At 42.5% G+C, this 27,213-nt stretch overlaps 2 protein-coding genes and 2 long non-coding RNA genes across 10 annotated transcripts in view; 2 read left to right on the top strand and 2 right to left on the bottom strand.

Annotated features, from left to right (window-relative positions):
- ANKDD1B (ankyrin repeat and death domain containing 1B) overlaps positions 1-10,938 on the top strand; it is a 50,660-nt gene extending 39,722 nt beyond the window's left edge. For both annotated transcript variants that reach the window (XM_073905317.1, XM_073905316.1), the window contains 4 exons: positions 5,642-5,740; positions 8,257-8,355; positions 9,064-9,179; positions 10,846-10,938. In XM_073905317.1, coding sequence (XP_073761418.1) covers positions 5,642-5,740; positions 8,257-8,355; positions 9,064-9,179; positions 10,846-10,912 — 381 coding nt within the window. In that variant the 3' untranslated portion in view covers positions 10,913-10,938. The remainder of the gene's footprint in view (positions 1-5,641; positions 5,741-8,256; positions 8,356-9,063; positions 9,180-10,845) is intronic.
- On the bottom strand, positions 597-6,539 carry LOC141374869 (uncharacterized). The gene is made up of 2 exons (XR_012382038.1): positions 6,402-6,539; positions 597-1,171 (listed from the first exon to the last, which is right to left on the bottom strand). It is a non-coding gene; the product is annotated as an uncharacterized lncRNA (long non-coding RNA).
- Positions 10,939-14,976: 4,038 nt separating the features above from the next.
- Positions 14,977-21,652, top strand: LOC141374867 (uncharacterized). Its single transcript, XR_012382036.1, has 3 exons — positions 14,977-15,180; positions 19,081-19,282; positions 21,460-21,652. It is a non-coding gene; the product is annotated as an uncharacterized lncRNA (long non-coding RNA).
- Positions 21,653-24,462: 2,810 nt separating this feature from the next.
- Positions 24,463-27,213, bottom strand: part of POC5 (POC5 centriolar protein) — a 40,573-nt gene continuing 37,822 nt past the window's right edge. For all 6 annotated transcript variants that reach the window (XM_025892695.2, XM_073905312.1, XM_073905311.1 and 3 more), the window contains one exon: positions 24,463-26,200. In XM_025892695.2, the coding sequence (XP_025748480.1) occupies positions 26,060-26,200 (141 nt within the window). In that variant the 3' untranslated portion in view covers positions 24,463-26,059. The remainder of the gene's footprint in view (positions 26,201-27,213) is intronic.

The following is a 27,213-nucleotide window of genomic DNA, read 5'->3' as shown; positions in this document are numbered from 1 at the left end:
CATTTTTTGGTGAGGGAACTGGAATTTAGGAAAGTTAAGGAACTCGTTAGGGTTATCTGACTAATCAGTGGCCATGGTGAGGATTCTAACTCTTGTGGTGGCCTTGCCTTTCAGATGGTTTTACCTTCTTTTTCTATTTCTCGAAGTAATTTTAAATTACAGTGAAAGTAACAAGAAATTTGAATAGTACCAAGGGGGTATATTCCAACTGCACATCTTGGTTTCACCTCCCCAGAACTAATGGGATTAATAGGTTGTTGAATCTGGCAGGAATTTTCCATGCATTCACATGGAAACTGTGATGAAGCACGCACATGTGTGAGTACTGACACTACCACATGGATCTGCGGCTCTGCACCTTGCGTTGTTGTTTTTTTTTCTTTTAAGTGCACCAGTATGTTTTGGAACTCTCTCCATGTCAGTACAATGGACAGGCAAACCTTTAAGATATTGCAGGTTTGGTTCCAGGCCATTGCAAAAAAGTATCACAATAAAGTGAGTGAAATGAATTTTTTGGTTTCCCAGTGCATATAAAAGATTACTGTGGTCTGTTAAGTGTGCAATAGCATTAGGCCCCTAAAAACAATGTACATACATTAATTAAAAAATACTTTATTGCTAAAAAAGCTAACCATCCTCTAAGCTCTCAGTAAGTCATAAGCTTTTCGCCGGGGGCGGGGGGGGGCAGGTGCGGAGGGTCTGGCCTCAGCGGTGAGGGCTGCTGACTGATCAGGGTAACGGTTGCTGAAGGTTGAGGTAGTTGTCGCAGTTTCTTAAATGAGACAACAGTGAAGTTTGGTGCAGTGATTGACTCTTCTTTTTGTGAACCATTTCTCTGGAGCAAGGATGCTGTTTGGCATTTTACCCACAGTGGAACTTAATTAAAAATTGGAGTCAGTCCTCTCAAACCCTGCCCCTGCTTTATCAGCTAAATTTATGCAGTATTCTAAATCCTTTGTTGATCTTCACAGCATCTTCACCGGGAGTAGCTTCCATTTCAAGAAACCACTTTTTTTGCTCATCTGTAAGAAGCAACTCCCCATCTCTTAGTTTTTTTATCACGAGATTGCAGCAATTAAGTACATTTTCAGGCTCCACTTCTAGTTCTACTTCTCTTACTGTTTCCACCATATCTGCAGTTACTTCCTCCACTGAAGTCTTGTGCCTTCACCTTGTAAAAAAAAAAATGTAGTATCTGTGAAGTGCAATAAAGCAAATCAATAAAAGGAGGTATGTCTATAGAAACAATGCCTTTTCAAAAGGTGTAAGGATAAACGCTAGGATCGAGAACAGAGTCCCAAACTGGTAATGTTTTATACTCTTTATTCTGCTTGTGGAAGTGTACATCTGTACAATGCTTTTAAAAAGCAGTTTGTCACTTACCTTTCACCCAGGTTTGAAAAATTCTGTTAAGGGAATAATCTTAAAAAGGGAAAAAGCTACATGCATTAAGATAGATAATGAAGTTATCTCCAATAGCCAAGAATTAGATACAGCCTGTACATGCTATGAATTCTAGAGGAAAGCCAAATAATGTTTGGTGTACCTTTTTCTTGGAAAGTTATGTAGCTGTTAAAAATATTAATGGTAAATACTAAATATATTACAATAAAAAAATGTTCATGATATGGGGCGCCTGGGTGGCTCAGTCATTGAGTGTCTGCCTTCGGCTCAGGTCATGATCCCAGGGTCCTGGGATCGAGCCCCGCATCGGGCTCTCTGCTTAGCAGGAAGCCTGCTTCTCCCTCTCCCACTCCCCCTGCTCGTGTTCCCTCTCTTGCTGTCTCTGTCAAATAAATAAATAAAATCTTTTAAAAAAATGTTCATAATAGAACACTAAAAAAAAACCAATATGTATTTGTGCATACATCTTCACTGTCTGAAATTTATATACACATGGACAAGACTGTGAGAGAGTGGAAAATAAAGATACTATGACTTGATTCCCACTGGAGTTGCAGGCTTATTTGTGCAGTAAATGAGCACCATTATTTATGCAGTAAATGAACACCACGTTAAGAATTCATGGAGCCCATGAAATTCTCAGAGTGTGGAGAGCTGTGCTGTCTTTCAGGCATTCACAGGTGCCTCCCTGCCCTCAGTCTTCAGCCACCCTTGGAGTCCCTGGAAAAGCCTCCCTCATTATCAGGGTCCTATTGGGCTCACTCCTTTTGGCTAACTCCATTGTTCTATGCCCTCCCTCCCTTCTGTACTTAATTCTGTTAGCCTCCAGAGAGGTTTTGCTTTGTAATGGCTTTCACATGCTCACATTCTCCCCACCCAACTAGGATTGCAGACTCCACATTGTCCATATCCTTACAGCCTCAGCCTCATCTAGGCAGCCTGGAAATTGTCCTGAGTCCATTTTTCAGCTTTTACATTTTTCTTGAGTTTTCCCTTGAGTTCATTAACACACTTCCTGGATCAACAGCCTCAGCCCCCACTTGCTGTTCACACCTGTCTCCGCCTAACCCAGGGAAGACCCTGGGGGACCCGAGCGGTGTGCAACAAGAAACCAGCAGCATGGACAAATTACTGGGGGGACACGTTAGGCTTATTTTGCTCTTACATCTGTAGGTGATTACTGTGTTTGATCTTGGAAATGCTTCACCTCTTGACAGTGATTTTTCTTGCTGTCCAGGAGATTGCTTTTGTGCCCTAACCCCCAACTAAGGGGAAGGGGTAAAGGATTGAGCCATTTCTGGGAAGGTAATTGGAGATTATTGGATTTAGCTGACAGCAGAGGCTTCCTCCATTTGTGCTGGATGTTATGCTGCCCAGAGTTTGGGCTGTAGGTTCTCTTCAGGGTCGTACTAAATGCCCCTGGTCCAGGGAAGACTTTTGTAGATGCTAACAACTCCTTTCTGGAGGCCCTACCCTTACATCTTATTAAACATATTTAAATGCCCCAACATTCCACATTAAAAAATTGTTTTTGCTGTAAATTATTTTAAAAGGCTTTTTAATTGGTGCTTTCATAATTATTTGGTTATGATAAACTCCCCTAATTTATGATTGACTCTGGTTTGTAAGAACTCTGTGTATACTTGGGAATTTGAAGAGGTGAAAAAATTTAACCTACAAATTGTTTACAAATGTAATGAATATTTTATGACTATTACATTTAACAATCAATGAAGTATGAATATGTCAATTAAATATTTATTCACTTCAATTTCACGGTTTTCTTTGGGTATCTTGGAATCAATAATTTTTTTGGTAAAGGTTTTAAACATTTCTGTGGCTCTTAAAAAGTCTGTAGGCCCTAACTCAGTGTTGATGGTGCCCCCGGGGTAAGATGCTAGACTCTCACAGCTCTTCCCACTACCTCCTGGCTTTGGGTTCTATGCAAACTTGCTTCTGATTCAGATCTTCTCATTGGAGGGGGCACTTCTTATCATTCTGATCTCAGCCCCAATGTTACCCTATCCTAGAGGATTTTCTTGATCACTCACTGGAAAGTAGCCATCCAGTCCTGCTGTTTTACTTTGTGTTGTTGCACTTAGTACGAGCTGTTATTATTCTCATAACGTCTGGATCTAGTAAATAGATTTATTCTCAGTCTACTGATTGATTGATCTGTCTGCCAGTCTCTAGGTCTACTGATTGTCCACCTCTGCTGGAATGTACTAGTGGAGATCTTATTTACCATCCTGTTTCCCCACTATCTAACATAGTGCCTGGCACATGATAAGTGCTCAAGTTTTTGTGTTTGTTTTTGGTGTGTGGTGTGTGAAATGAATAATATGATAGTTATGACTACTGTACATATTTACTAGCTCATTTATTCTCCCAATATTACTATGGCTTGAGAAAAAGAGGTATGATGATGTGGTAAACAGAATAATGCTCCACCCCAAGGGGGTCCCCTTCCTAATCCTTGGAACATGTGAAGATGTCATGTTACAAGGCAAAGTGGAATTTAGGTTGTGCATGGAATTAAGGTTGCTAATCATCTGACCTTAAAATGAGATTATCCTCAATTATCCAGGCGGGCCCAGTGTACTCACAAAGGTGTTTTAAAGCAGAAGAGGAAGGCAGGTGAGGAGGTCAGAGCGATGCAGGGTGAGAAGGACTTAGCTGGCTTAGAAGTTGGAGGGAGGGGCCATGAGTGTGGGCAGCTTCCACAAACTGGAAAAAAAGAAGTGGATTTTCCTGAGGGCCTCCAGAAAGGCCTTAATTTTAGCCCAGTGAGACCCATTTCACACTTCGGACTTCCAGAATTGTAACATAATACATTTGTATTGTTTAAGCCACTGAGTTTGTGGCAATTTGTTATTAGCAGCAATAAAAACTAATACAGGTAGTTATGTCCTTTTTTACGGATGAAGACAAAGAGGCCTGTACTTGAGAGGTCACTTATTCAGGGCCATAGACACATTTAGTAGCAGCTCAAGCTAGAGTCCAGGTGGTCAGTGTGTGTACTGTTCTTAGGAGCATCTTATCTGTTGCTTCATAAGAAACTACCGGAAGTGCAGTGGCTTGAGCCGACAGTACGCTATTATCTACCGCTCACGGCTTGGGGGCTTGGGCTGCGCAGAGAGATTCTTACTTTGGGTGTGTTATGTAGTCACAGTCAGGTGTCAGCCAGGACTTTGGGCATTTGACTTAAGTGAGCTGGACGTCGCCGGTGGCTCGCTCCCGTGCCCCGCAGTTGGTGGCAGCTGTCAGCTGGGAGCTCAGCTCGGGCTGTGGAACAGCACTGACGTGTGGTCTCTCTTCTCCCAGACTGGCAGCTGGTTTTTAATAGGCAGGAAGCAGAAGCTGCCCGGCTGGTTAGCGGCTACACCTGCCACTGACACACTGTCCCTTCTGCCGTACTCTGTTGATTGGTCCGAGCACTCACAGGGTCCACCCAGATGCAAGGGTAGACCTCGTGTTGGGGGAGTGGAAGGCTCACATTGCAGACAGGCACATGAGATGGCAGTTACTTATGCAGCCATTTTTGGGAAAATGTTACATCCTATAGAACCTTGTTTGGTGGACCTAGAAACACCTCATAGCAATCTTACAATTAATCAATCAGCAACTATCCAGTGACCTTACATTATTGCAAGGCACCACGCTAAAACCTTTTGGAGGTTGGCAGGATAATCAAGAGCAATTTTGCCATCTAGTGTGGACACGAAGTGAAGAGACTTGAGCACACAGAACAGGGAAGGAGAGGCACTGAAGCTGGGTAAGGGGCCATCAGGGAACACTGCACAAAGATAGCAGTCATGCTAAGCTTTGAAACCAGACCTGGCAGAAGGGAGAGCTGCAGGTAAGCCGGCCAAGGGGCAGGGGGTTGTTGAGGCATTTCCTGGGACCAATACCAATTCAGCCGTTTTGGTTCAAGGGGGGGTTTTGCAGGGTGTATGGAGAGAAGACTTGGCCCTTGTCCACTTTGTACTTCTTAGAGAAGGGAAACAGGGATTTAGCTCATATTTGCCTGAGGCATGTGTTACCTGGGACTCTCCTATGGGAAACACTTAGGGGAAATAAAAAAGAGGCCCTCAAAATAATCAAAAGCACATTGGATTTTATTTCTTAAATTGTTGTTCTATTTCATTGTATTAATTAATTACCACGTGATGAATACCAGAAAGCATGCTGGATTGTAATGGGGGTCCTCCTTGCCCTTTCCACCTGTGTCTTGCAGCTCAACATCAGTGCTTTGCAGATGGCAACCCAGAATGGCCATACATCCCTTGTCAGCTCTCTTCTCCGTGACAATGTTGATCTGCACCAGAACGCAGAAGTGAGTCTATTCTAGTAACATGGACTTTGATCCTGGTGCCGCGAGGCTGGCTGTGTGGGGAGATGCTCCTTGCAGATACTTTGGGGGGATGAGATGTTCACAAAGGAGGAACTCTTTCTGGGAAAGCTGACTGACTTCTTTTGGAGACTGAGTCTTAATTTTGAGAAATAAAATCCAAGGGATGAATTTTAGAAAGTCATTGAAGTTCCGGAACAAAATGAATTCTTTGTGTTTTAAATATTGATATTTGCTGCAATAAAACTTTCTCAGGTGTCTAGAGACGCTTTTATTCTTGTATTAAATCTATCAGTCTGGGAAAAAAAGGACACTGCTATAAATGGAAAGGAGAATGATCATGTTCCCCCTCTTTACCGAGTGATCTTATTTTTTTTTTTTTTGAAAGTCAATTCTTTTTACTGATTTAGGTTTTCTGAAGTTTGAGTTGGCTTTGGTAGCATTAACAAAGGACCTCTGTGCTGAAATTAGATGGAAAACATTCCTCTATTTTTTACCCTATTTTCATTTCTCCTGTGAGAATGTTATTTCCTCTGATCTTGCTTAGCCATTACTATTTATTATATGAACTGGAGAGAAGGGATGTGATTTGATCACATCTGGTAGTTTTTGGAGAACAACGTTAGGGAATTCGCTCTGAACTCACCTGGTCTATCCAAGGATGCTTCCTGTTTCTTGGGCGGGGGGGGGGGGGCAGTTGGGTCCCAGCAAGGCCGGTGGCTCCGGCAGGAAGAACATTGCCCACTTCCCTGGGCCAACGGATGCTTTCTCTTTTTTCATGCTTGGTGCCTCAAGAGAGAACATTCTTCCTTAGTAGAAGAGGCCTGCACAGAAAGCCTTCCTCCCACCCTGCCCCAACCAGTCCCAGCATGTCCATTTCCTTGTTCATGCCTGTGGCAGCCTGACCTATGCAGCTGTGGAGTCCTACCACCCCCTCTTCTCCTCTTCCTCTGTGTCCTGGTGTGGCTCTTGCACACTCAGTACGTCTCTCTTCCATAGGTTTCTTTCCCGGTAGGTTTCCTGGGAAGGAGCCTGGTGCCAGTGTTAGAGTCAGGTTGTCGGATAGGGGTTCGAATCCTGTCTCTGCCACTTTCTGGCTCCAAGGGCCTTGTGGAAGTTATGGAACGGCCCTTTGCCTCGTATATAAAGTGGGGAATAGAAGATCTAACTGCTAAGGTTATTGTGAATGAAAACTATTAGCCCAGAGTTTAAAACAGAGTGTAAACTGTTGGGGAAGTGAGTATGCATTAACTAGAATTATAAAAATATGTTCCATGTGCCTACCTGGTGCTTATTATTGATATCTCTTTCCCCTGAGCAACCCTGCCCTCTGTCCCCATCACCTGCCCTCGCACATACCTGCCTTGGCTCTCAGCTCGCCTTCTGTGCATGGCCTCCCTGGATCTTCTGAGCGCCCTGCTCTTTCACACGTGCACCCCCCCCTTGCCACCCACTGCCTTCCCTCCACCCTGACTGCCCCTCAGCTCACTCTCACACCTAACCTCTTTCTCCCCACCTTTTTTTCTTTTCGGCTGCCTTCAGTACCCCTGGAGACCTTTCTCTAAGGCCTCCATGTGCCAGCGGCCACTGGGTGGTGGTGAAGCAGCAGGAGCTAAGTGTGGGGTCGTAGAGGTGGTCATGACCACCTGGTGGGGCTGGGAAAGAAGCCTGCCTGTGGGGATGGCTGAGAGGGGCTGGGACATTCCAGGTGAGTGAGGGTGAGGCTGTAGGACAAGCAGTTTAACCGCAAATGAGGAGGAAAGGGGAGCAGGCTGGAGGGGTTTGGTGAACATCCTGCGGCTGTATACTCTATCTACATGGGAGGGCTACACATGAGAATGGTGTCCCTGGGTGAGTGGGGCATTAGTCCCACAGAGTGCTATGGGGAGAAAGAGCTCTAAATCACATCAGTTCAGGAAATGCTGAATGTGCATGCCTTTTCCGCCTTGTAGCTATTCCCACCATAAATTATGTCTTAGAAGGCACTGAGAAGTCCTGCAGTTAAGCCTATTTCATATTTCTTATCATTCTTATCTAAGTGAAAGTGTCAGTTCTTCAGGAAGGCTTTTTTTTTCATCTTCAGAAAGGTTAGCCGTCTGCCCATCCCACATATGCTCTCCTGCCACTCTCCTTTTCCTCCAAAACACTTTTCACAATTTGTATATTTTGTGATTTTTTTTAAATTAATATTTTCTTACCCCACTGGATTGAAAGATTCCTGAGAATGGGCCATGTTTACCACTGAATCCTTAACCTCCTGAAAAGAGCCTGGCCCATAGTAGGTGTTCAGCATATAGTTCTAGAACAAATGAAGGGGGAGAGCACAACCTTGGGATGGAAATGATGCTGAACACTTGCTACTACTGACCTGCTGCTGTGCTGGGCAGTTCCAGTACTAGGAGATTATCAGGACATCTCTGTCAAAATGAATTGCTTTTTGGTCTGAATGATGAAGCCAGAATCTTTTGGATTTGAAATTTTCTTTCTCTTTCTTTCTGCAGCCAAAGGACTCCCCTCTTCATTTAGCTGTTATCAACAACCATATCTCAGTTGTGAACAGCTTATTAAGTGCACAGCACAACACTGACATCTTAAATCAGGTAAGCCAGGTATATCAGAACCCGGAGAGTCTGTTTTCTTATGATTCAACGCATTGTGTGGTTAGGGGTAGTTTTGAGCAAGTTCAAGGTACCCTAAAAATTTCCAGGTGGAATATACATATTTTCTTTATCCCTTTTCTTCTGTGACCCCCACTCTCACTTGCACACGCATACTTTTTCAAACACACAACTGGGGTTCAGCTAGTGCATTCTTAAACCTGTTTGCACTTAACAGTCCCAGCACCTCTGATAGATAAACAGTAGCTCAGAGGTAAATCGCCAAAGGCTCTTTAAATCAAAAGCCACTCCCTCAGTATGAAATATAATTGGCTGGTGGTAGCCCTTTGCCACAAGGAGGAAGCTTTGTTTCTATATTAGAGACTGTAAATGTGTCTTCCTTTTACCCAAAGGCAAAAGAGACCTCTCTGAATAATAATGATAATAAAAATCACCATTCAATCCAGTGGAGCAGAATCAAATGCCCCGTAAAAGGAATCCATCACTGGCTGGAAATGCAAATGCTGAGGTGGAAGATTAAGAGGATGGGAGTGGGCACTGTGTGAATCAGGGTCAACTCTGGGGCTGAGCTGCCTCTCCCAAGAGCTGTAGGGAGTAGGAAGAGAAACCCCTGGGGGGTGGAGCCCTTCTGGAACCCTGGCGACAGATGAGAACTCTGGACACCTCTTGCCTTTCTGCCTCTCCCTACAGAAGCCTCAGCCTGCGCCCCGAGGGGAGGGAACGGCCAGATCCAGTGTGCATGCCTGTCCTAACCCGCTGGGTGGCCCTCAGCTTCCGAATCTGGGGAACCCAGAGCACTGCCTCAGGTCTCTCCAGTCTCTTCCATCTCCAACCTAGGAGTTCCTTTGTGTGGGAGCAGAATGGACACTTATCTACACTTCCGTCCCTTCCTTCCCCCACGGACCTTCCTCCCTGTGTTCCACTATCCCAAATGTTTGGGGGAGGCAGGGGAGGACCTTTTTGTTATTATATATACTTATGTGTCCGAGTCTGTTAGTGCCCCAAATATTTCCAAATGAGGAGAATCTTTGTTCCATACACAGAACTCACATAGGATTTTGGTTTCACCAGAATTGGCTAGATTCACTCCAGAGAAGGAGGGTTTATTAGTCTGCGCCACCCCCCCGTTACAGAATTAGACTTTATCATTTCAATTTTCTGTTATATTGGGAATACACTCAATGTATAACAATAAGAAAACGTAAATAAGGTAAAAACTTATATTTGTTTGTAATTCCCCCCCAAAGAAAGACAACTCTTGTTAATATTTTGGTTCATTTCCTGCCTTTTAGACTTAGAGCAGTATCGTCGCAATGAAATATTATTGGTATTTGATGTATGGCACTTGTATCTCTGTTCCATGTTGATATAGACCTTTGATAGTTTGTCATTTAAGTGTGATGTTGTCGATGAGCCCCCAGAGGGGCACACTGCCACCCAAAAGTGAGTCTTTAATAAATGCTTTCTGATATTAATTATGCTAATGCCCCAAGCAGGTTGGCCCTGTGCTCTGGTTGGAAGAATACTGATGCTATTGCCCAGCTGTGTGACTCTGGGGAAGTTGCTTCCTCTCTCTGGTTCAAGGGTTGGCCTAGACCATAAAAAGCGTTCCTTTCAGTACTAATATCTTAGAAATATCTGCACATTAGCATATCCTTTCAGTGAAAGGTTAAAGTGGGTGACTTTCTTGTGATTTTGTATACTTCTTTAAAACACTGTTATCCTCTTGGTAAGAAAATGATTAACCCAGAAAGAAATTTCACCATTTTTAAATGTACAGTTCGTTGGCATTAACTACATTCACATTGTTGAGCAACTATGGCCACCATCCATCTCCAGAACTTTTCCATCTTCCCAAACTGAAACTCTGTACTCATTAAACACTAACTCCCCATTCTCCCTCCCCACAGTTCCTGGTAACCACAACTCTACTTTCTGTCTCTATAAACTTTACTATTCTAGTATCTCATATTGAAATCTTTTAAAAATCATTTTTAATTGTTGCTTACTAATCCAGCATTTGGATATATCATAATTTATCAAATGAGTCTCCTAGTGAAACATGCAACTTCCTTTCAGTTTTTCACTGTTAAAAATAACACTGCAGTGAATGTCCCCTGTACCTATGTAACAGTATGATCTTGGGGCGCCTGGGTGGCTCAGTCGTTAAGCGTCTGCCTTCGGCTCAGGTTATGATCTCAGAGTCCTAGGATCGAGCCCTGGGTTTGGCTCCCTGCTCAGTGGGGAGCCTGCTTCTCCCGCTGTACCTCCCCCCTGCTCGTGCTCTCTCTCTCTCCCTCAAATGAATAGATAGAATATTTAAAAAAGTAAATAAAATAAAAATGTGATCTTAATCTATTTTCCCTTATGCCCATATAGGACACCTCTGCATTCCCTGTGTCTTTTCATTATGTAAGTTTTTTTCCCCTCCTTAATGTGTTTAGATTACATTTTTGAAATTTCTCGTGGCAGAGGCAGCAGACTCCTTTGCATGTTGCTGCTGATCTTGGCAATGTGGAACTGGTGGAAACCTTGCTGAAGGCAGGCTGTGACCTGAAGATTGTTAAGGTAAGTGCATGGCCTTCACTGTGTTCAACAGAGATGGTTGTGAAGAACTTCCTGTTGGCTGTAAGCCTTAGCATACCCCTTGTGGGAGATGGACACACATTGGAGAAACCTTTTGTCCTGGCAATCAGTAAAACATCCTGATTTCGATTGAGGTATGTAGGTAAGATATTTTACTCTGAATAATAAAATATGTATTTCTTAAAAATTAAAATTATTTATTAATTTGGGAAAGATGATAGATTCATGTGGTCCAAAAATTAAAAAACATAATCAGTAAAGGTTTTACAATAAAAATGTCCCACCCACTCCTGACCCTAGTTGTCTGGTTCCCACACTACTCTTGCCACACGGATCTATTGTCATCAGTTTCTTAGTTCTTTCCAGTTTCTTTATGCATAAACAAGCAAACATAAATATATTATACTCTTACCATATCCTCCATCCCTTTTACATTGTGGTGATGTACTTCTCCATATTGTCCTGCATTTAGCTTTTCTCCTTTAAGTATATAAAGTGGAAACTTCCATATTAGTACAAGGAGAGTTTCTTCATTCTTCTTTATATAGCTGCACAATAGACTGTGGCATGGACATATCATAATTTGTTTAGTTCCCAGCCGATGGGCATTTGAATTGTTCCTAAGCTTTTGCTGTTATAAAAAGAGCTGCAATGAACAAACATACACATGTCTAAACTTGCTCTTACTTAAAAATTCTTTAATTGTAAAATCAATATAACATAAAATTTATCATCTTAACCATTTTTTTTAAAGATTTTATTTATTTATTTGTCAGAGAGAGACAGAGCACAAGCAGGGAGAGAGGCAGACAGAGGGAGAAGCAGGCTCCCCGCCGAGCAAGGAGCCCAATATTGGGACTCGATCCCAGGACCCCAACCATGACCCGAGCCAAAGGCAGATGCCTAACCAACTGAGCCACCCAGGCGTCCCTCATCTTAACCATTTTTAAGTGTACAGTTCAGTAATGTTAAGTCTGTTAACACTGTTAGGCAACCAATCTCCAGAACCTTTTCCTCTTGGCAAACTGAAACTCTGAAGAGCAACTACCCATTTCCTCCTCCTTTCCCAGTCCCTGGCAACCACCACTTTATTTTCTGTTTCCACGAATTTGACTATTCTGGGTACCTCGTATAAATAGAATCATACTGTGTTTGTCATTTTGTGACTGGCTTATTTCATGTAGCATAATGTCCTCAAGGTTTATCCGTGTTGTAGTGTGTGTCAGAATATCCTTCCTTTTTAAGGACGAATGATATTCCACTGTGTATAGACCACATTTTGTTTATCCTTGCATCTGTGGACAGACGTTGGGTTGCTTCCACCTTTTGGGCATTGTGTAGACTTGTTTTTAAAGAAAGACAACTTTGTTTTTTTTAAGTGATGCAGTAAGGTGGGCTCCATCACAGGAGGGTTGCGGGGCCATCGTCCGCTAGGTTCCAGCTTACTGAAAAGCGTAAACACAGGAGACCAAGGTATGGCAGTCCTGTCAGGTGCTCACCCACGTGCACCTTATTTCATTCCTCACATCTGTTCTGTGGGGTGGGCAAAATTATCCCAGTTTCCAAGAGATTTCAATGATATCAAGGGTCACACGCACAGTAAGACGCAAAGCCAGGCTTCAAAGCCAAGGCTGCTTGTTGGTTGTCCAGCGCTTTACCACAGCTGTGAGCAGAGCTAACTATTTCTACAACTTGCAGTTTTTCCCTTTCTTGTCTTCACCCACAGTCTTCATCAGCTCAGCACATCCTTAATTCCTAGTGCAAGCAAGGTTCACCCTCCATACTCTTTCAGAATCTCACATTTTACATTTGTGGGACTTGAAGGATTGATGTGTTATTTTACTTTTCTCTAGAGGTCAGTTTTTTAAGTTATCATAAAAAGTAGTACAAGCCCACTGTAGACAATCTGGAAAACACAGAGAAGCATAAGGAAGGAAAACGCAACCACCCATAACTCTGTCACATGGGTGGAATTACACCACTTCCGCCATTGTGGCTTGTTACTGGCCCTTAACATTTGGCGTTAGTATTAACAGTTCACATTCATATTTTCCCATGCTTTCTCTTCCTACTTGATTCCACTTTCTCATTAATACTTAACCCCTCTGGGGCAGTCTTGTAGGTGAAGAGCCTGTAGCATTGGGAAGGGAATTCATGCTGGGCCCCCAGTGCTAGTGGACTGGATGTCCTGGCAAATGCCGTCAGTGCTGTAACTTGACTCACAATTTGATTTTCCCATTTTTCCCTTCTCCTCCCTTTCTTCTCTGGGCCTGGCACATGATTGGCCCCCAACACCTAATTAGTTAAGTAATAAAAACTACCTTTTCTACTCACTCCCACCATTTTTACCAAGGATAAATGGCTGTAAGAGTGAATCAGAGTGGGCTGGGAAAAAGGAGCCAGGGTTTGGTGTGAATATGACTTTCCCAGAAACTTGTTCTCTCGGTCGGAGGTGTCACCAAGCTCCTGGAGGGCTTCCCTCCATCAGCGGCAGGATTATTTGGGTTTCCACTCCATGGCACACTCCCTGGGAAGGTTTTCCTAGGAACTTGAGAACACTGGCTGAAGCTGAATGCTGCTAATCACGGTTACACAGATGGCTTCCTAAGCCAGAATTCAGGCTGTCTGCAATGAAGGACTTGCTAACTGCCTGCAGAGCACAGTTCTTCCTAATTCATTACTGTCTCTTTTGACTAGAAACTGGTAACTGTCAGCCCTAACCTTCTGGCCCACCTGGGTCTTAGCACCTCCACTAACAGCCAGATCATTTGGGTTGGTGGGAGTTGTACTTGCTCAGCCATGTGAGAGAATTACTGGGATAAATTGCTAGATCCCTAAGCATAGGGACATGGGTTGCTAAGAACTTTTTGTGGGATTATTTCTGACATTCATTTTTGATTACCTTCAGGATCCCTGAGCAAATTTTTAACGTGCCATTTAAAAAATAGATGAAAAACACCGTCTTTTGCTCAGGAAAAGAAATGTATAGATGTGCAGATTGTACACTGCCTAAAATCTAGGGCACATTACTTGTAAAACTGTGTGCTGTAGCTTTGAGCTATATCGATCTTGACAAAGGTGCACCTTTTGTAATTTGTATAAGATACCAGATGGGATCCCAGGCCACTTATGCCCAAAATTATGTCCAGAATATCCTTTATTGCTCATTCCGTTTGGTTAAGTTTCCTATTCCTCACCCTTGGTTAGAGGCAGTATAATAGAAAAAAAATTCTAGGTAGGAGTCTAGTGAGCTGAATTCTGTACTATGAATTAGAAGTGTTGTCATGGATATTACTATTCTCAATGAGAACCAGCATCTTCTGTCTTATTATCTACTCTCCACAACACATGGCTGCAACTTCTTGGTCTAAGATGGCTGTTGAAGCTCCTGCCATCATGCTAGCATTCCACTCAGGAGGAGGAGGAAAGGAAGGAGAATAACATCCTTCCTGTCTTTAAAATTACTTCCCAGAAATTGCATGTGCCACTTCCATTTATATACCAAAACTTAGGTCACATATCTAAGTGCAAGGGAGGCTAGGAAATGTTTGGAGTGGCCAAGTGCCTAGCTAAAATCGGGAGGTCTTTTCCCATAGAAGAAGGAAAAGGCTATTGGGGGAAGGAAGTATGGCACACTGACTAAAGTCTCAGCTACAGGTAGAGTCAGCCCTGAGTAGAAAAATGTGTGATCATATTATTTATTTGCCGAGGACTCCCCAGTGCAGTGAGCCAGGGAGACCCCCGCCCAGGGGTCTTGGAGAAATGTTTGGATTCTCACTGATAGAGCATGTGTAAAATATCATCTGTTGATGGTCAGTTCCTAAGCCCAAATCTTTTCCCCTGCCCTGTTGACACAGCACCTGACACTACCAATACCTAGCACCTCTTGAATAATTACCATGTGCCATGCACAGTCCTACAGGCTTGATATGAATGATCACATTTACACCTCACCACTACACCATGGGGTAGTCTTTGAGACCTAGAGGAGCTAAGGACTGGCCCAAGTTCCCAAGTGCAAGGAAGCAGTAGGGATCAGGATTTGAATGCAGGTCCCCCCGTTCCAAAACTGGAGCTCCTGAACACTAGGCCATACTGCCTGACACTTTCATTTTTACCTTTTAGCAAGAGAAGACTGCCATGGCCGTGGCCTCCAGGAGCAACCACAGCCTTGTTGTGGACATGATCATTAAAGCAGAGAGATACTATGCCTGGAAAGAGGTAAAGAAGCATGGTTCCAGTTCAGCAGTGAGCTCTTCTGCAACCACCATCTTCTTACGGGCAGTGTGGGGTTTGTGTAGTTCTTTTTTCTGCTCTAATGGGCAGGGTCCTGGTCAAATTATGACTGTCCTTTTGGCCTGTGCTGCTCCATTCATGGAACGAACAGCTGCTGCTTCCTCCCTCCGTCTCCTTTGCCAGCTTCAGGAGTCAGAACTGAGGTGTGTAGAGCTCATTGGGCTAAGCAGGCTGGCCCGTGTTGGCTCTAACTGGCCCTGCATAGCTGGCTCCCAGGTTGTGCCGTCTGTCATGGAGTCTGGCTCTGGTACCTTCTGGAAGTTCTCAAACCCAAAGTTCTCATCATTCTTTTTTTTTTTTATGTTATGTTCATCACCATACATTACATCAACAGTTCTTGATGTAGTGTTCCATGACTCATTGTTTGCGTATAACACCCAGTGCTCCACGCAGAACGTGCCCTCCTTAATACCCATCACCGGGCTAACCCATCCCCCCACCCCCCTCCCCTCTAGGACAAACCAAAGTTCGCATCATTCTAATGAGTGATAAAGAAGTTTATGTTCATGGCTTTGCTGTTTTCAACACACCGTTGTGCTGGCTGCTACTCAAGTATCCTGTGATAGTCACAAAAACCTTATTCATCTTGAGAACACAGAAAACTTGCCAAGACATTCTCTCTGCCTTCTTTCATCATTACTTCCTCTGATAGCTGCCATGCATACAGCTTCACAACAGAATGCCCTTCCCTCCAACATCGAAATCTAAGCCCTCAGGCAGGATTTGCATTACTGGGCACCACGCTCAGTTTCTACTTTGGGTTGTTGCCATCCTAGGCTGAATGGCCCCCCTAGTCCAGTAGGTTGGTGCCAGAATTCAGGTCCTAACCCTCAGGTGTTTACCCCTGAGGAGCCTCAGGCCTGGTTTGTGGTCTCATTTGCCAATCCTGAGAAATTTCCCTTAAATCCTTTAAGGCAAAATGCATTGATTTGCCTCCTTCTTGCTCACAATCCTATTTAATTGGCTCTGCAGTCCTGATATATATATATCTGGATGATATGACATATATGTCATTTGAAGTCCATACCATCCTCCTCAAACGTTTCTTGTCTGTAAAACAAAACATTTTTATGACCATTAAAGTTCTCTCTCCTCCTCCTAGTTGATTTTTGTTCCTCCTGCTCCTTCATTCTCTTCTTCTTGGCCTTAGCTTCATTCTCATTTTCTTAGATCATCACCGTATTTGATTGAAGGTAACCTCCCCAACTTCCACATTTTCTCTTGCTTTTTAAGTGACTGTTTTCACGTTTTCTTTGAAAATAGAAATATTCATTGGTTCTATTTTTAACGTCTGCTAGCATTTTTAGATTCTTTTTCCTAGAGGAGAATAAATTACTTTTCCACCAAATGAATAAGCCCCTTTTCCTAACAAATCTTTGAGATGTGAGAGTTAGATGAACTTTGGGAATCCTATACAATATATAAATGTATGAAGGAGACCCTCAGAAATGAGAGTTGTTATCCTTGGTGACCACTGGGGACCGACATCTGGAGTGGGAGGAAAGCTTGTTTTTTAATATATATTCTTAAATGTTTTTAACCAAGTATATTTATTACTTATTTTATTTCAAAGATTTATTCATTTATTTTAGAGAGAGAGCATGCAGAGGGTAGGGGCAGAGGGATAGGAAGAGAGAAACTCAGCCAACTCTGAGCTGAGGGCAACTCAATCCCAGAACCCTGAGATCACCACCTGAGTTGAAACCAAGAGTTGGCCGCTTAACCGACTGTGCCACCCAGGCGCCCCTATTTATTACTTACTTTAAGTTCACTTTGTTCATTAAACAATTATATCTTTTTTTTAACCAAATGCATTTATTATGATTTCAAATTCTCTTTATTTAACAAATTTATATCCTGGCCTAATATAAAATGATTCCTAATAAAGAACATTAAAGAGAGGATTGAAATTTCCTCTCTTATATCCATCATTAAATCCAGTGGTTCAGAGGCAAATGGGAAGCTTCCTAAAATCTGGCTTATGCTATTTTAATTTCCACCAGTTTTGGCATATGATAAGTTCTTTGGCAGACAAACTATTAATGCTTCTCTGAACTGCTGAAAAAGACCTGGGCTTTCCAAATCCATGACCCTTTCCTCTGGAAGCCTGAAGGACCACCCAGCCCAATCCTGGAATGCAGAGCATGTGTGTTTCTCAAAGAAATAAAAATGCTGTGGTGCAAAGGTTAATGCATTTTGCAGTTCTTCCCTCTATCTTGTGGTGTTTCAGGTTTTGTTCTTGTTGGAATCCTCATTGTTTCAGGAGAGGGAACGAAGAGAAAAGGAAAAAGTGAAGTGGCCACGGCTCCCAAGTTTGTGGGATCCCTCACCCTCAGCCCTTCCTCTTTCAGGACTCCCTGGGAGTTAGGCACTGCGGGAGTAAAGCTAAGGTTGGGACAGGGTAGACCCTGCCTGCCTTTTACAACCTCTGAAACAATTACGGGTAATTTATATCTCCCATTCCTAGTCCAACTTCTTTTCACAAGGTCCAGATACTAGAGAAAATACTGGCCCGTCTCCTTGGGCATGCTTCCCAGGATGTTGGAGACCTTCCGAGGAGACTGCAGATGCTATGAAAGACAAAGACTGCTCTGTGATGGGGGCGGAGGTGCAAGCCCCACCACGTTCTTCTCAGGTTTTGGCAACCAGGTGCCCGTATCATTTTAGTCCACTTCCTGCCCCAGCATGGACTCCTGTCTTGCTGTTCAGATTATCTTTCATTAAGATTCATTTTTAATTAAGTGAAAGACAAAAATAGGAGTTGCCATATATGAAAAAGGAGAGTAGATAGTAAGTCCCAATCTTCTTGGGCTGTGTGTCCTGTGTGTCCTTAACTGATCTGCAGCCTCCCGAAGGACGGTGATCTGGAGGCCTGACAGCACGTACAGCAGGTGCAGCTCTAGGAAACCATGACACCTGCTTTCACTTTGAGATTTTTCTCCAGTTTCTTTGGCTGCATTCTGCAGAAGGGGCAAAAGGAACCTTGGGAAACTGAGAAAACAAGATTATCAGTCCAGGCACAGGGCATTTGGACTAAGCCTGGCTGCAGTGACTTAAAACAAAATTCTATCGACCCCTGTCCTCTCCATTCTTTCGGTCCCCAGAGTTAGGCTTCTACTTTGCTCTCCTCACACCAGAGAGCAGGATGAGTGGAGGCATCAGCTTTGGGGTCTTTCTAAGAGTATATCCAATCTGGGCCTCTCTGAATCTTTTTTTTTTTTTTTTTAAAGATTTTATTTATTTATTTGAGAGAGAGAGACACAGCGAGAGAGGGAACACAAGCAGGGGGAGTGGGAGAGGGAGAAGCAGGCTTCCCGCGGAGCAGGGAGCCCAACGCAGGGCTCGATCCCAGGACCCTGGGATCATGACCCGAGCCGAAGGCAGACGCTCAACGACTGAGCCATCCAGGCGCCCCTCTGAATCTCTGATATGAGAAAATCAAACACACACAAGAAGAACAGGGGATATTGGCTGCAAGTAAGGACTTCAAAGATGAATTTATTGTTGTGACATTTCCTTAGCTAAGGCACCCCCTCTGTCTTCTGTTGGGTGAGTAAATAAACATCAGCAAGCTGGGATAGAAGCATACGACATGGCAAACCCCCTCACATTTCCTTTGTCAGACAGATAGTACTCAAGCTTTTCATTTCAGACATCTGTCTCCATCCTGAGTGACGGAAAGCGATCCAGGTACAGATAATACTGAAAACGTAAGTCTTGGGGACCATCGTACCTGGTACATCTGGACAACTGTGTACATACCATGAAATAAGGCGATAAGCAGAAAATGTCTGGAATCGTCTAACGTAGTTACCTTTAATTTAGGAGCATGGTGAGAGCATCAGGGACCCATCAACCAGCTTTACTTTGACATTCAAGCAAGATCACAGTTTGGAGACCAGACATATTTGCAGTCTTCTCTGGAACCTGGCTTACCATCAGCTAAAGGCCAATGAGTGGCAGAAGCTGGCCCATTCATAGAACTTTACAGATGACCAGATCAGAGCCATTGAGGAGCAGTGGTCAGGTGAGCGTGGCCTAGATAATGCAGACAGGAAGGAGCAGCAGTTCTTCCTGGTGGCAGATCTTCCAAGTAAGTGGTTGGTGCTCACAACAAGCAGACTACAAGGGCCCAGGAATTGGGACAGTTAGCTTAGGACCACAAAGATGATTGAGAACTTTGCAAACCATGAACATTCATGGACTCCGCAATAAACTGAAGTTTGCAAAGGATAATTACTTTTTATTGAGCCATACTGAAAAGTTGGCATTTACCCTTTTAAGGAAATGAAGGTTCCCAACTGAATAGGCACTAAGGAAGCAAGGACTTAACAGTTGGCTTGTCCCTGGGAAACCAACCTCTCGTAGTGTTCCTTGAGATTGTCTTGGGGTGAAAAGGTTCATTCTCTAACAAAAGGCTCACTGTTTAGGGCTTCTACTCCAGGAGGAATCCAAGCCACATCTGGGTATAGAGTTCTTGGGTGAGACCAGCTGTCCCATGAGAAATGTGGGAGACAGACTCAGGGCTCTCCCGAGTAGAAGATCCCAAGCCATGGAATCAATTCAGCCAGACTCCAGCTGTCAAAATTAGTGAGGTCAGGTCAGCTGGAGTCATTAGCTTTGCTTTTTTATGATTTGACCAAAACTTAGGAAATAAAGTGTGTTTGGCATTAATCAGCTAATTAGCTTTAAAAACAAGGAAGCAGACACTTTTCTTGGCAAAACATTCTATTCAGAGCACTTTCCTTACACGGATATTATGAGATGTGAACAAGTCCCATGCTCAGGGGTTAATTTGCGTTACTGATTGCTGGGACTGTAGATGGCAAAACCACAGCCCATGAATACGTGCTATTTACATCAAATAAAAGTAAATCATGGCACTTTCTATTGCTAATTCTATGGCTACATTATGGAAGATAATGCATTGAAAATGTTGAATATTGACTATAGTTTCTGAAAAGATTTCTTTTTTACTGTTAAGCTTTCTCCTTTGTCAGTAATTAGGCATATGACATTCTGTGAAGTTTTTAGGAAAATTTAGTTGCCTTCTGGAAATCTCTCCTGACCTAAAGAAATGATCTGAAAATATACTGTATCTTCAGAGTAACTGCCAGCAGGATAAAGGGGATTTAAAGTGTTTTAGTCAAACAATGTGGAATGTCTAGAATGCGTTTAGCTCTACCAGGTGAGGGATGCAACCGCTCTATAAGCCAAGGTGCACATTTGGTGGAATTTATAATCTAGTTGGCATGGTAACAGCAACATTCACAATCCAAATACAATCCAGCGTAATGGTACTGGCACTAAGGAGTTTGTGGGCTTTTAAGCAAAGGAGAGATGCGTTGATGGTGGTACTGAAGAATTAGTTTGGCAAGGGCAAGATCAGGAAAGGAACGGGATTCACCTAGGAGTATGTTCTTTATGGGTACAGTTCCCTTTCCCTGAAACACCTACTTCTTTAACAGTCTATCAAGCAAGCTTCCTCCCCAGAGCGTAGGCCCTCCTTTTGTGGTATCTGCCTGTTCCCACACACACTGGCTAGAACTAGGAGCCTGTTTTGTGTTTTTAACTGTGAACTCCTGTTGCGAGAGACACATCTCAGCACTTCCCTCCAACATCTCTCAGGGGTTAGGTATCCAGTGAATAATCCTGGCCCAGGGGATGCATACTTCCATCAGAAGCTGGAGTAGCATGATGGTACACGTTTGCTGCTCATGTGGTTAACAGACAGCAACACCAGCATCTGGGTGCTCATTTGAAGTGCAGATCCTAGCCCCAGGCAGACTGCATGAGACTCGCCATTGTAACAGGATCCCCCATTGAAATATGCACTTTGAGTGTGAGAAATGGTGGTGCATAGCAGTGCCAACTGAACGTTGAAGGAGAGCTCTGCATCTCAGATTGTTCCTTACCGTTGGGCAGGGACTCAGCTGCTTCATGTCTTATCTGCTCTTTTGGTGTGTCAAGCACAGTAGGTGCAAGGTAAGTGCTGGAGGGAATCCAAACTCTGGTCACCCTAAAGAAGTTCCAGTGAGGGGAACTGGAAGGGCTTTCATCCACTGGGCTTTTTATATAACAGCCATCAGAAGAGGAATGAGTTACAACCACAGTCATACAGAAAATTCAGTGAGAACTAAGATCACAATAAAAAGAGACATCAGCATGTGGGGTTTTGCCTCTGACTGTATGTACGTGGCACAGGAAAGGGAAGTTTCCGTGAACACGGCCACAAGGCTCTGCTCATCTGGCTGCATGGGACCCTGATGTGACACAGGCCACTCCGGTCAAGCATCTGTATGAAGAGCTGGTACGCGCAGGTTTCCCAGAACTATCTGGTGAGTTAGTTTTCAAGACAGAAGCTCCTTCTCCCTTAAAATGGTGGGGGGACAGTCAGCAGAAACAATACTGTCCGTTAACAGCGGCAATCCCAGTCTGATGAGCACGGTGGCTCATAAAGAATAAGCAGCTCCTCTGGTGAGTTGATACTCAGTCGATACTGATCCCACGTTAGCCGGGCAGTTCTCTTTGTCACCCCCCTACTGGGCATTTGAAAAAGTGGAGGAGGATTTCTGTTGATGTGTATGTGTGGCAGGGTGTGGAGGTGTGTGTGGGGTGTGGGGAGCAGGAGAGGGCAGGAATTAAGGTTAGAGACAGTTTCCACAACTAAGCATGGTCTTGCTCAAAAGGCCATTTTGCCCCTGTTGAGGAAATCTGCAAGTTAGTGTATTCGAAAATGTTATCTGTACGTTAAAAGAGCAGACAGGCTTTTACTTGGGCAGCTGAGGTTACTGCTGAAAATCACTTGCCCCAAAGACTGTACTGTCAGGGAAGATGCTTTCAAAACTGATCGATAAATTAGGGGGTGCTATAACTCTTATGCAATAATAACTATTCAAGCAAAATATAGGCACACCTGCCATTATTTTCACCGATGCAGTTTTACCCGAAGCCGAGCATAAATGCCTGAATCACACCACTGATCCAATACTCAGTTTCAAAGGATCGTGCATGGATAATGGCTCCTCCCGTGACATTATCTTCGTAGCACTGGGATTGTTCCCTCAACTTTAAATTTGTTCCTGTACGAATTCTCAGGGGAGAGTAAGAGGCAGTCCCCTGAAGTGGTGCAGGGATGTGCTCGGGAGCAAGGCAGTGTGGGCCCGTCCCTGACCTCTAGGGCTGATGGCAGTGTGATCTTGAGCAAGTTCTCCAACCTCACTGTGCCAGTGTTCTCCTTTACTAACTAGAAAATTGTCTGTCGAAGGTTGTTGTGGGATTAAGTGAGTCATAGTGCCTGCCACATAGCAAGTGCTTAATAAATATTAGCTGTTAATAATAAATGTTATCCTATTTTTTCCAGAAAAGATCCGTCAATTCAAAAATGAAACTAACTCAAAGTCCAAGAAATGTGCAGTTTCATAAATGCCTAAAGAAATTGTATTTAATTGATATTCCACTCAGCACCATCCTTTAAATTCAGTTCTTTAATGCCATAAAATTCTAGCAGTAGTATTGATTTTCCTTTCAGCTGTGACAGTGGTGATGACAAGAAGCTCTACCGGATGAAAAAATGGTATTAGTACTTTCCAACTACTGAAATGAAAGGTCAGAAGTTTTTTTTTTACTTTTACTTAAAGCAAATTGTATATGATTTTTGCATTTCTGCCATTTGATACAACATATGTGATAGCATAATCTAGGTTTTGCACACCATTTTTTTTTTTTTAATGTTTGTAGGAGCAGCATCCTTGTATATGAAAAAACCAAGGGATTTAGAATAGACAGACATGGTTTTAATTAGGGTTTGCCACTTCTTAACTGTGAGCCTTTGGGCATACTAATACTCAAGTTCTCAGATCTTCAGTTGCCTTCTTTATAAAATGGGGAGTGTCTCTCTCTTCCACAGCATTGGAGATGAAGGTTGAATGCCTGTTAAATGTCTAATCTCATGCTCACAGTATTGAAATCATCCACTGTTCGTTATTTCTCTTCAGTGAGAAGAAATAGTTTTGGAAATTTACAGTTACTGTTGGCTTTAAATAACACACATGTGTAGTATATTGCTTAGAAAAGACCAGAAGTGATTACACCAATGTTTGTTGTTTTTTTAATCTCTTGGTGATGTAATTACAGGTGATTTTCATTTTCTTTGTACTTTTTGGTACTTTCCAGGTTTTTTTGACAGTCAGCATGTAGTATTTTTATAATCTGAGAAAGTTATGAAATAAATATGAAATCAAGTATCAACTCGTATCAGTTTATGTGCACCTGTTCATTATAATTTAAGGCTCTCCATTCTCAAATTCTGACGCTTAATTCTTCAAGGCCAGAGATAAAATCATGAGCAGTATCAGTATAGTTATTCTATCATGAATTTATAGTTTTACATCTTTGTCTCATGCTGATTGTAAATGGCCCACTTACGTTTATGTTTAAAATAGGTAGTTATGTTCACACAGGCAAAAAGTTTTAAGAGAAAGGTATTCAGTGAAAAGTCTTGTCCCCATCTGTTTTTTTTTTTTTTTTTAAAGATTTTATTTATCTGACAGCGAGAGACACAGCGAGAGAGGGAACACAAGCAGGGGGAGTGGGAGAGGGAGAAGCAGGCTTCCCGCCGAGCAGGGAGCCCGATGCGGGGCTCGATCCCATGCCCTGAGCCGAAGGCAGATGCCTAACAACTGAGCCACCCAGGCACACCCCCCCCCCGCCCCGATCTGTTCTTCAGTATGCCTGGTTTCCACTGACCATGCTACTTACTCCCTCTTCCAAAATCTGAGTAACCTCTTAACCCAAAAGTAAACAAATAGAATACACACTTACTGTATAAGTGTTTTAATTGTGGTGTTTATGTTAAATTAGGCTAACACTAATTATTTGATTCTGCTTTGAACAATATACAATTTCTAGAGCTTAAAGTTTAAAAAGATGCTTATGATATTCTTAATTTCAATATTCATAATATTCCCTTTAGTTTGCCCATATGGTTATGGCTTGGATACTGAAAACCATTCCTAATTGTCATCTAGGTTCTTCAAAAAGCAGAGCTTGAGACCAAAGTCTACGAGTAGCTGTTTCTTAGGAGTGTAAATCCAAGGAAGCAAGAGGGAAAAAGGGAGTGAGATGAGAAAGGAGGGAGAGCCCAGACCAGGGTGAAATACCAAATTGGCCACCACTTGGTATGAAGCATAACTGATCATCTGACTTCCAGGGTACTCTGAGAGATGGGATGGACTAGTACACCTCAGTGCAGTTCATACAGGGGAGAAAGGAAGAATTGATCTGTTACCACAATGGGGTGTTAATTCCGGGCTGCATATGAGTAGGCTCCAAATGGAGCCTGTGGTCTGTTGTGCTTCACTCAGAGTGCATGGTGAAGTCCTAGAGAAGAGCGTGGCCGAGGTATGGGTAGCACAAGAGGTGCTGTTGGTTTGTGTTTGTTGAAACCCCTGAGGAGCTGTTTGCCACAGTGGTAACTGGGCCAGAATTCAGAACAGTGCTGCATAAGAAGGGTCTAATACTCTGATTCTTTAGTTCAGAAAAGTACAGAGAAGCCTTGGTGTGCCCTTTAGAAAACAGGATATTTGCCTATCTCCCATTTATTCTCATGTTCTATTACAACGTGAGGCAGTAAGAGAAACTATTTCCTATAATAAAGTTAGAGCATAGAACTAGATCATGTTCAAAATAAAAGAGGCTTCTAAGTAAGTCCATCCAATTCTGTCAAAGATACGAAAATTGAGGCTCTGGACAGATTCTTTAGAATGGACTTGTTTTTATGTAACCCAAAGTACTTCGTGAAATAGGAGGGGTAGGTCCAGCTCACTGTTTCACAGATGTAATCCTAAGATTCACGAAATTAAATGTCTGGCCCAAGATAACCCAGTCAGCCAGCAATAAAACCATTAGAAGCCTGGTCTTGATTTCCTCAACCACTTTTACCCAGACAGTTTCTTCCACTGAAAAGTCTCTGCCCAGGCCTAGAAGGTTTGCTGAGTTGCCCAGTGCTAAACCTTCCCCCACAGGGCGATGTTTAGATGTTCAGAGAGAAAAAGGGTTCAATGCCGTACAGTTTCAGAAGGGCAAGAAAGAACATCAGAAATAGGATCTATATGTTGGCTAACTGAACATAAAATAAATAAATAAATAAACAAACAAACAAACAAACTACAAAAAAAAAAAAGAAACAGGATCATTCCAAGAGGAAATTTTTTTTGATGTTTGTGTCTCTCTTTTTGTGCTAGTAAAAAAAAATCTTTCCCTTTTAACATTAAAATTATTCACAGGTCTCACCAATTCCCATTTTTAATTGTAATAGTCTGAGGAAAATGAAGACTAATACACTACCATCACAAAAACTTTGTATTAAAGTATCATTACTTTTTTTAAATTTTAAAATAAAAATACCTTAATTTTTCTATTAGTTTTAATATTTTTAGTAAAGTTCTCAAAGTTTACTCAGTAACACTGGAAATGATTTAGCCTTTTGGAAATAACGTTGAGAAAACAGAATTTATAAACTCTTATGGTGTAATCAGTGACAGGCTGAACCTATTAAAAAATTAAGTCATTTTTTAATTTAAAAAAGTTTTACTTAATTGCTTAAATTAAAAAAAATAACATTAAAATAATCCTACATATAGTTACAAAGGATGGTATGGCTTGAAAAAGTCTCTTGTAATTTTGAAAAGATGAACATGATATATCTATGATGTTCTGAGAATATGAAATTTTAACAACTAGAGACTTCTAATTCTTGGTAAAACCAGAAGAATTAAAAGATCTCAATATGTGCATATTCATTTTAGTCAACCACTTTTATGGAATGAATGCTTGTGAGAGACTGGGTGTGAGTTGACCTGGTTCCAAGGGATCTAGAAGCTGAGGTACTTTCAGGATGAATCGTCCGGGGATATTTTGCTGCAGCAGCTTGAGGAATGGTTTGCTGAAAAGGTAAAAATATGCTTTAACAATCCCATAAAATTACACCTATTAAATACCATTTTATTATATGTAATTTAACCAAACTAGTATCTGTTAAGCATCCAGTAGATACATGCAGTAAGCTGGTGAAGCAGCCATTAAAACAGATAAGATGTGGTCCTTAATCCGTAAGTTAGACTGATGTGCTCAATACCCACAATTCAGTATCAGAGCTATATTCCAGGGGATCACAAAAAAAGCCATGGAAGTCATTCCTCAAAGAGGACTCCAGTGGAATCTTGTAATGTTTACAGAGGCCAACTACATAAATGGACTTTATGGTGTTTGGGAGAAGGGTCAGCCCCAAGCCCTCCCTCCCTTCACTCCAATCAATTTTCTCCTCCCTGTATCTGTTAACAAATGGAGTTCAATCTCAGGGAACATGGGAAAGCTCTGAGGAATCCTGCCTGGTCCTTGCTTCAAACCGAGTAAAGCACATCTCTCGTATTTCAACCTGGTTCACCTGGGAGCTGACTAAACCTTTTATGATTATACAAGAGGAGATATTTCCAGAAGCCTGGTGCTCCTTATTGTGGATTACAACTTTCTATACAAATAATTAGACGCTGAGGACAAATCTCAAGAGGAGGATGCCCATACCATCTCAGAGCTCAGGGGAACATCTTGGACCCAGGCACCAAAGCATTAGTCAGTGCGCAACCGACTTCACTTCATCTATACAAGTAGATATTACATGCATTCGTATGTGTAAAATGTACAAGTACAAGGATTTCCTTTATTATACTGGATACAGCTTCTCAGTAGGCAGAAGTGGGACCTGTTATCCAGGTCTCAGTCCATGTCACTGAGTAGTACATGTACATTCCTAGTTGGGTCGTTCACTTAGAAAAGTCATCTTTAAAATACTTGAAGTAGAATTATATATATTTGATCAAAACATTCACTGGATATTTTAAAAACCCTTTACTTAAAAAAAATAATGAAAACTCTTACAACAAAGGTCTTCATGACAGA

Source organism: Callorhinus ursinus, unplaced genomic scaffold (genome assembly GCF_003265705.2).
Source record: "Callorhinus ursinus isolate GAN/ISIS: 27379988/994484 unplaced genomic scaffold, GSC_fseal_2.0 scaffold23, whole genome shotgun sequence".
NCBI classification, from domain to species: Eukaryota; Metazoa; Chordata; class Mammalia; order Carnivora; family Otariidae; genus Callorhinus; species Callorhinus ursinus.
This window is presented reverse-complemented; position numbering and strand designations above follow the sequence as displayed.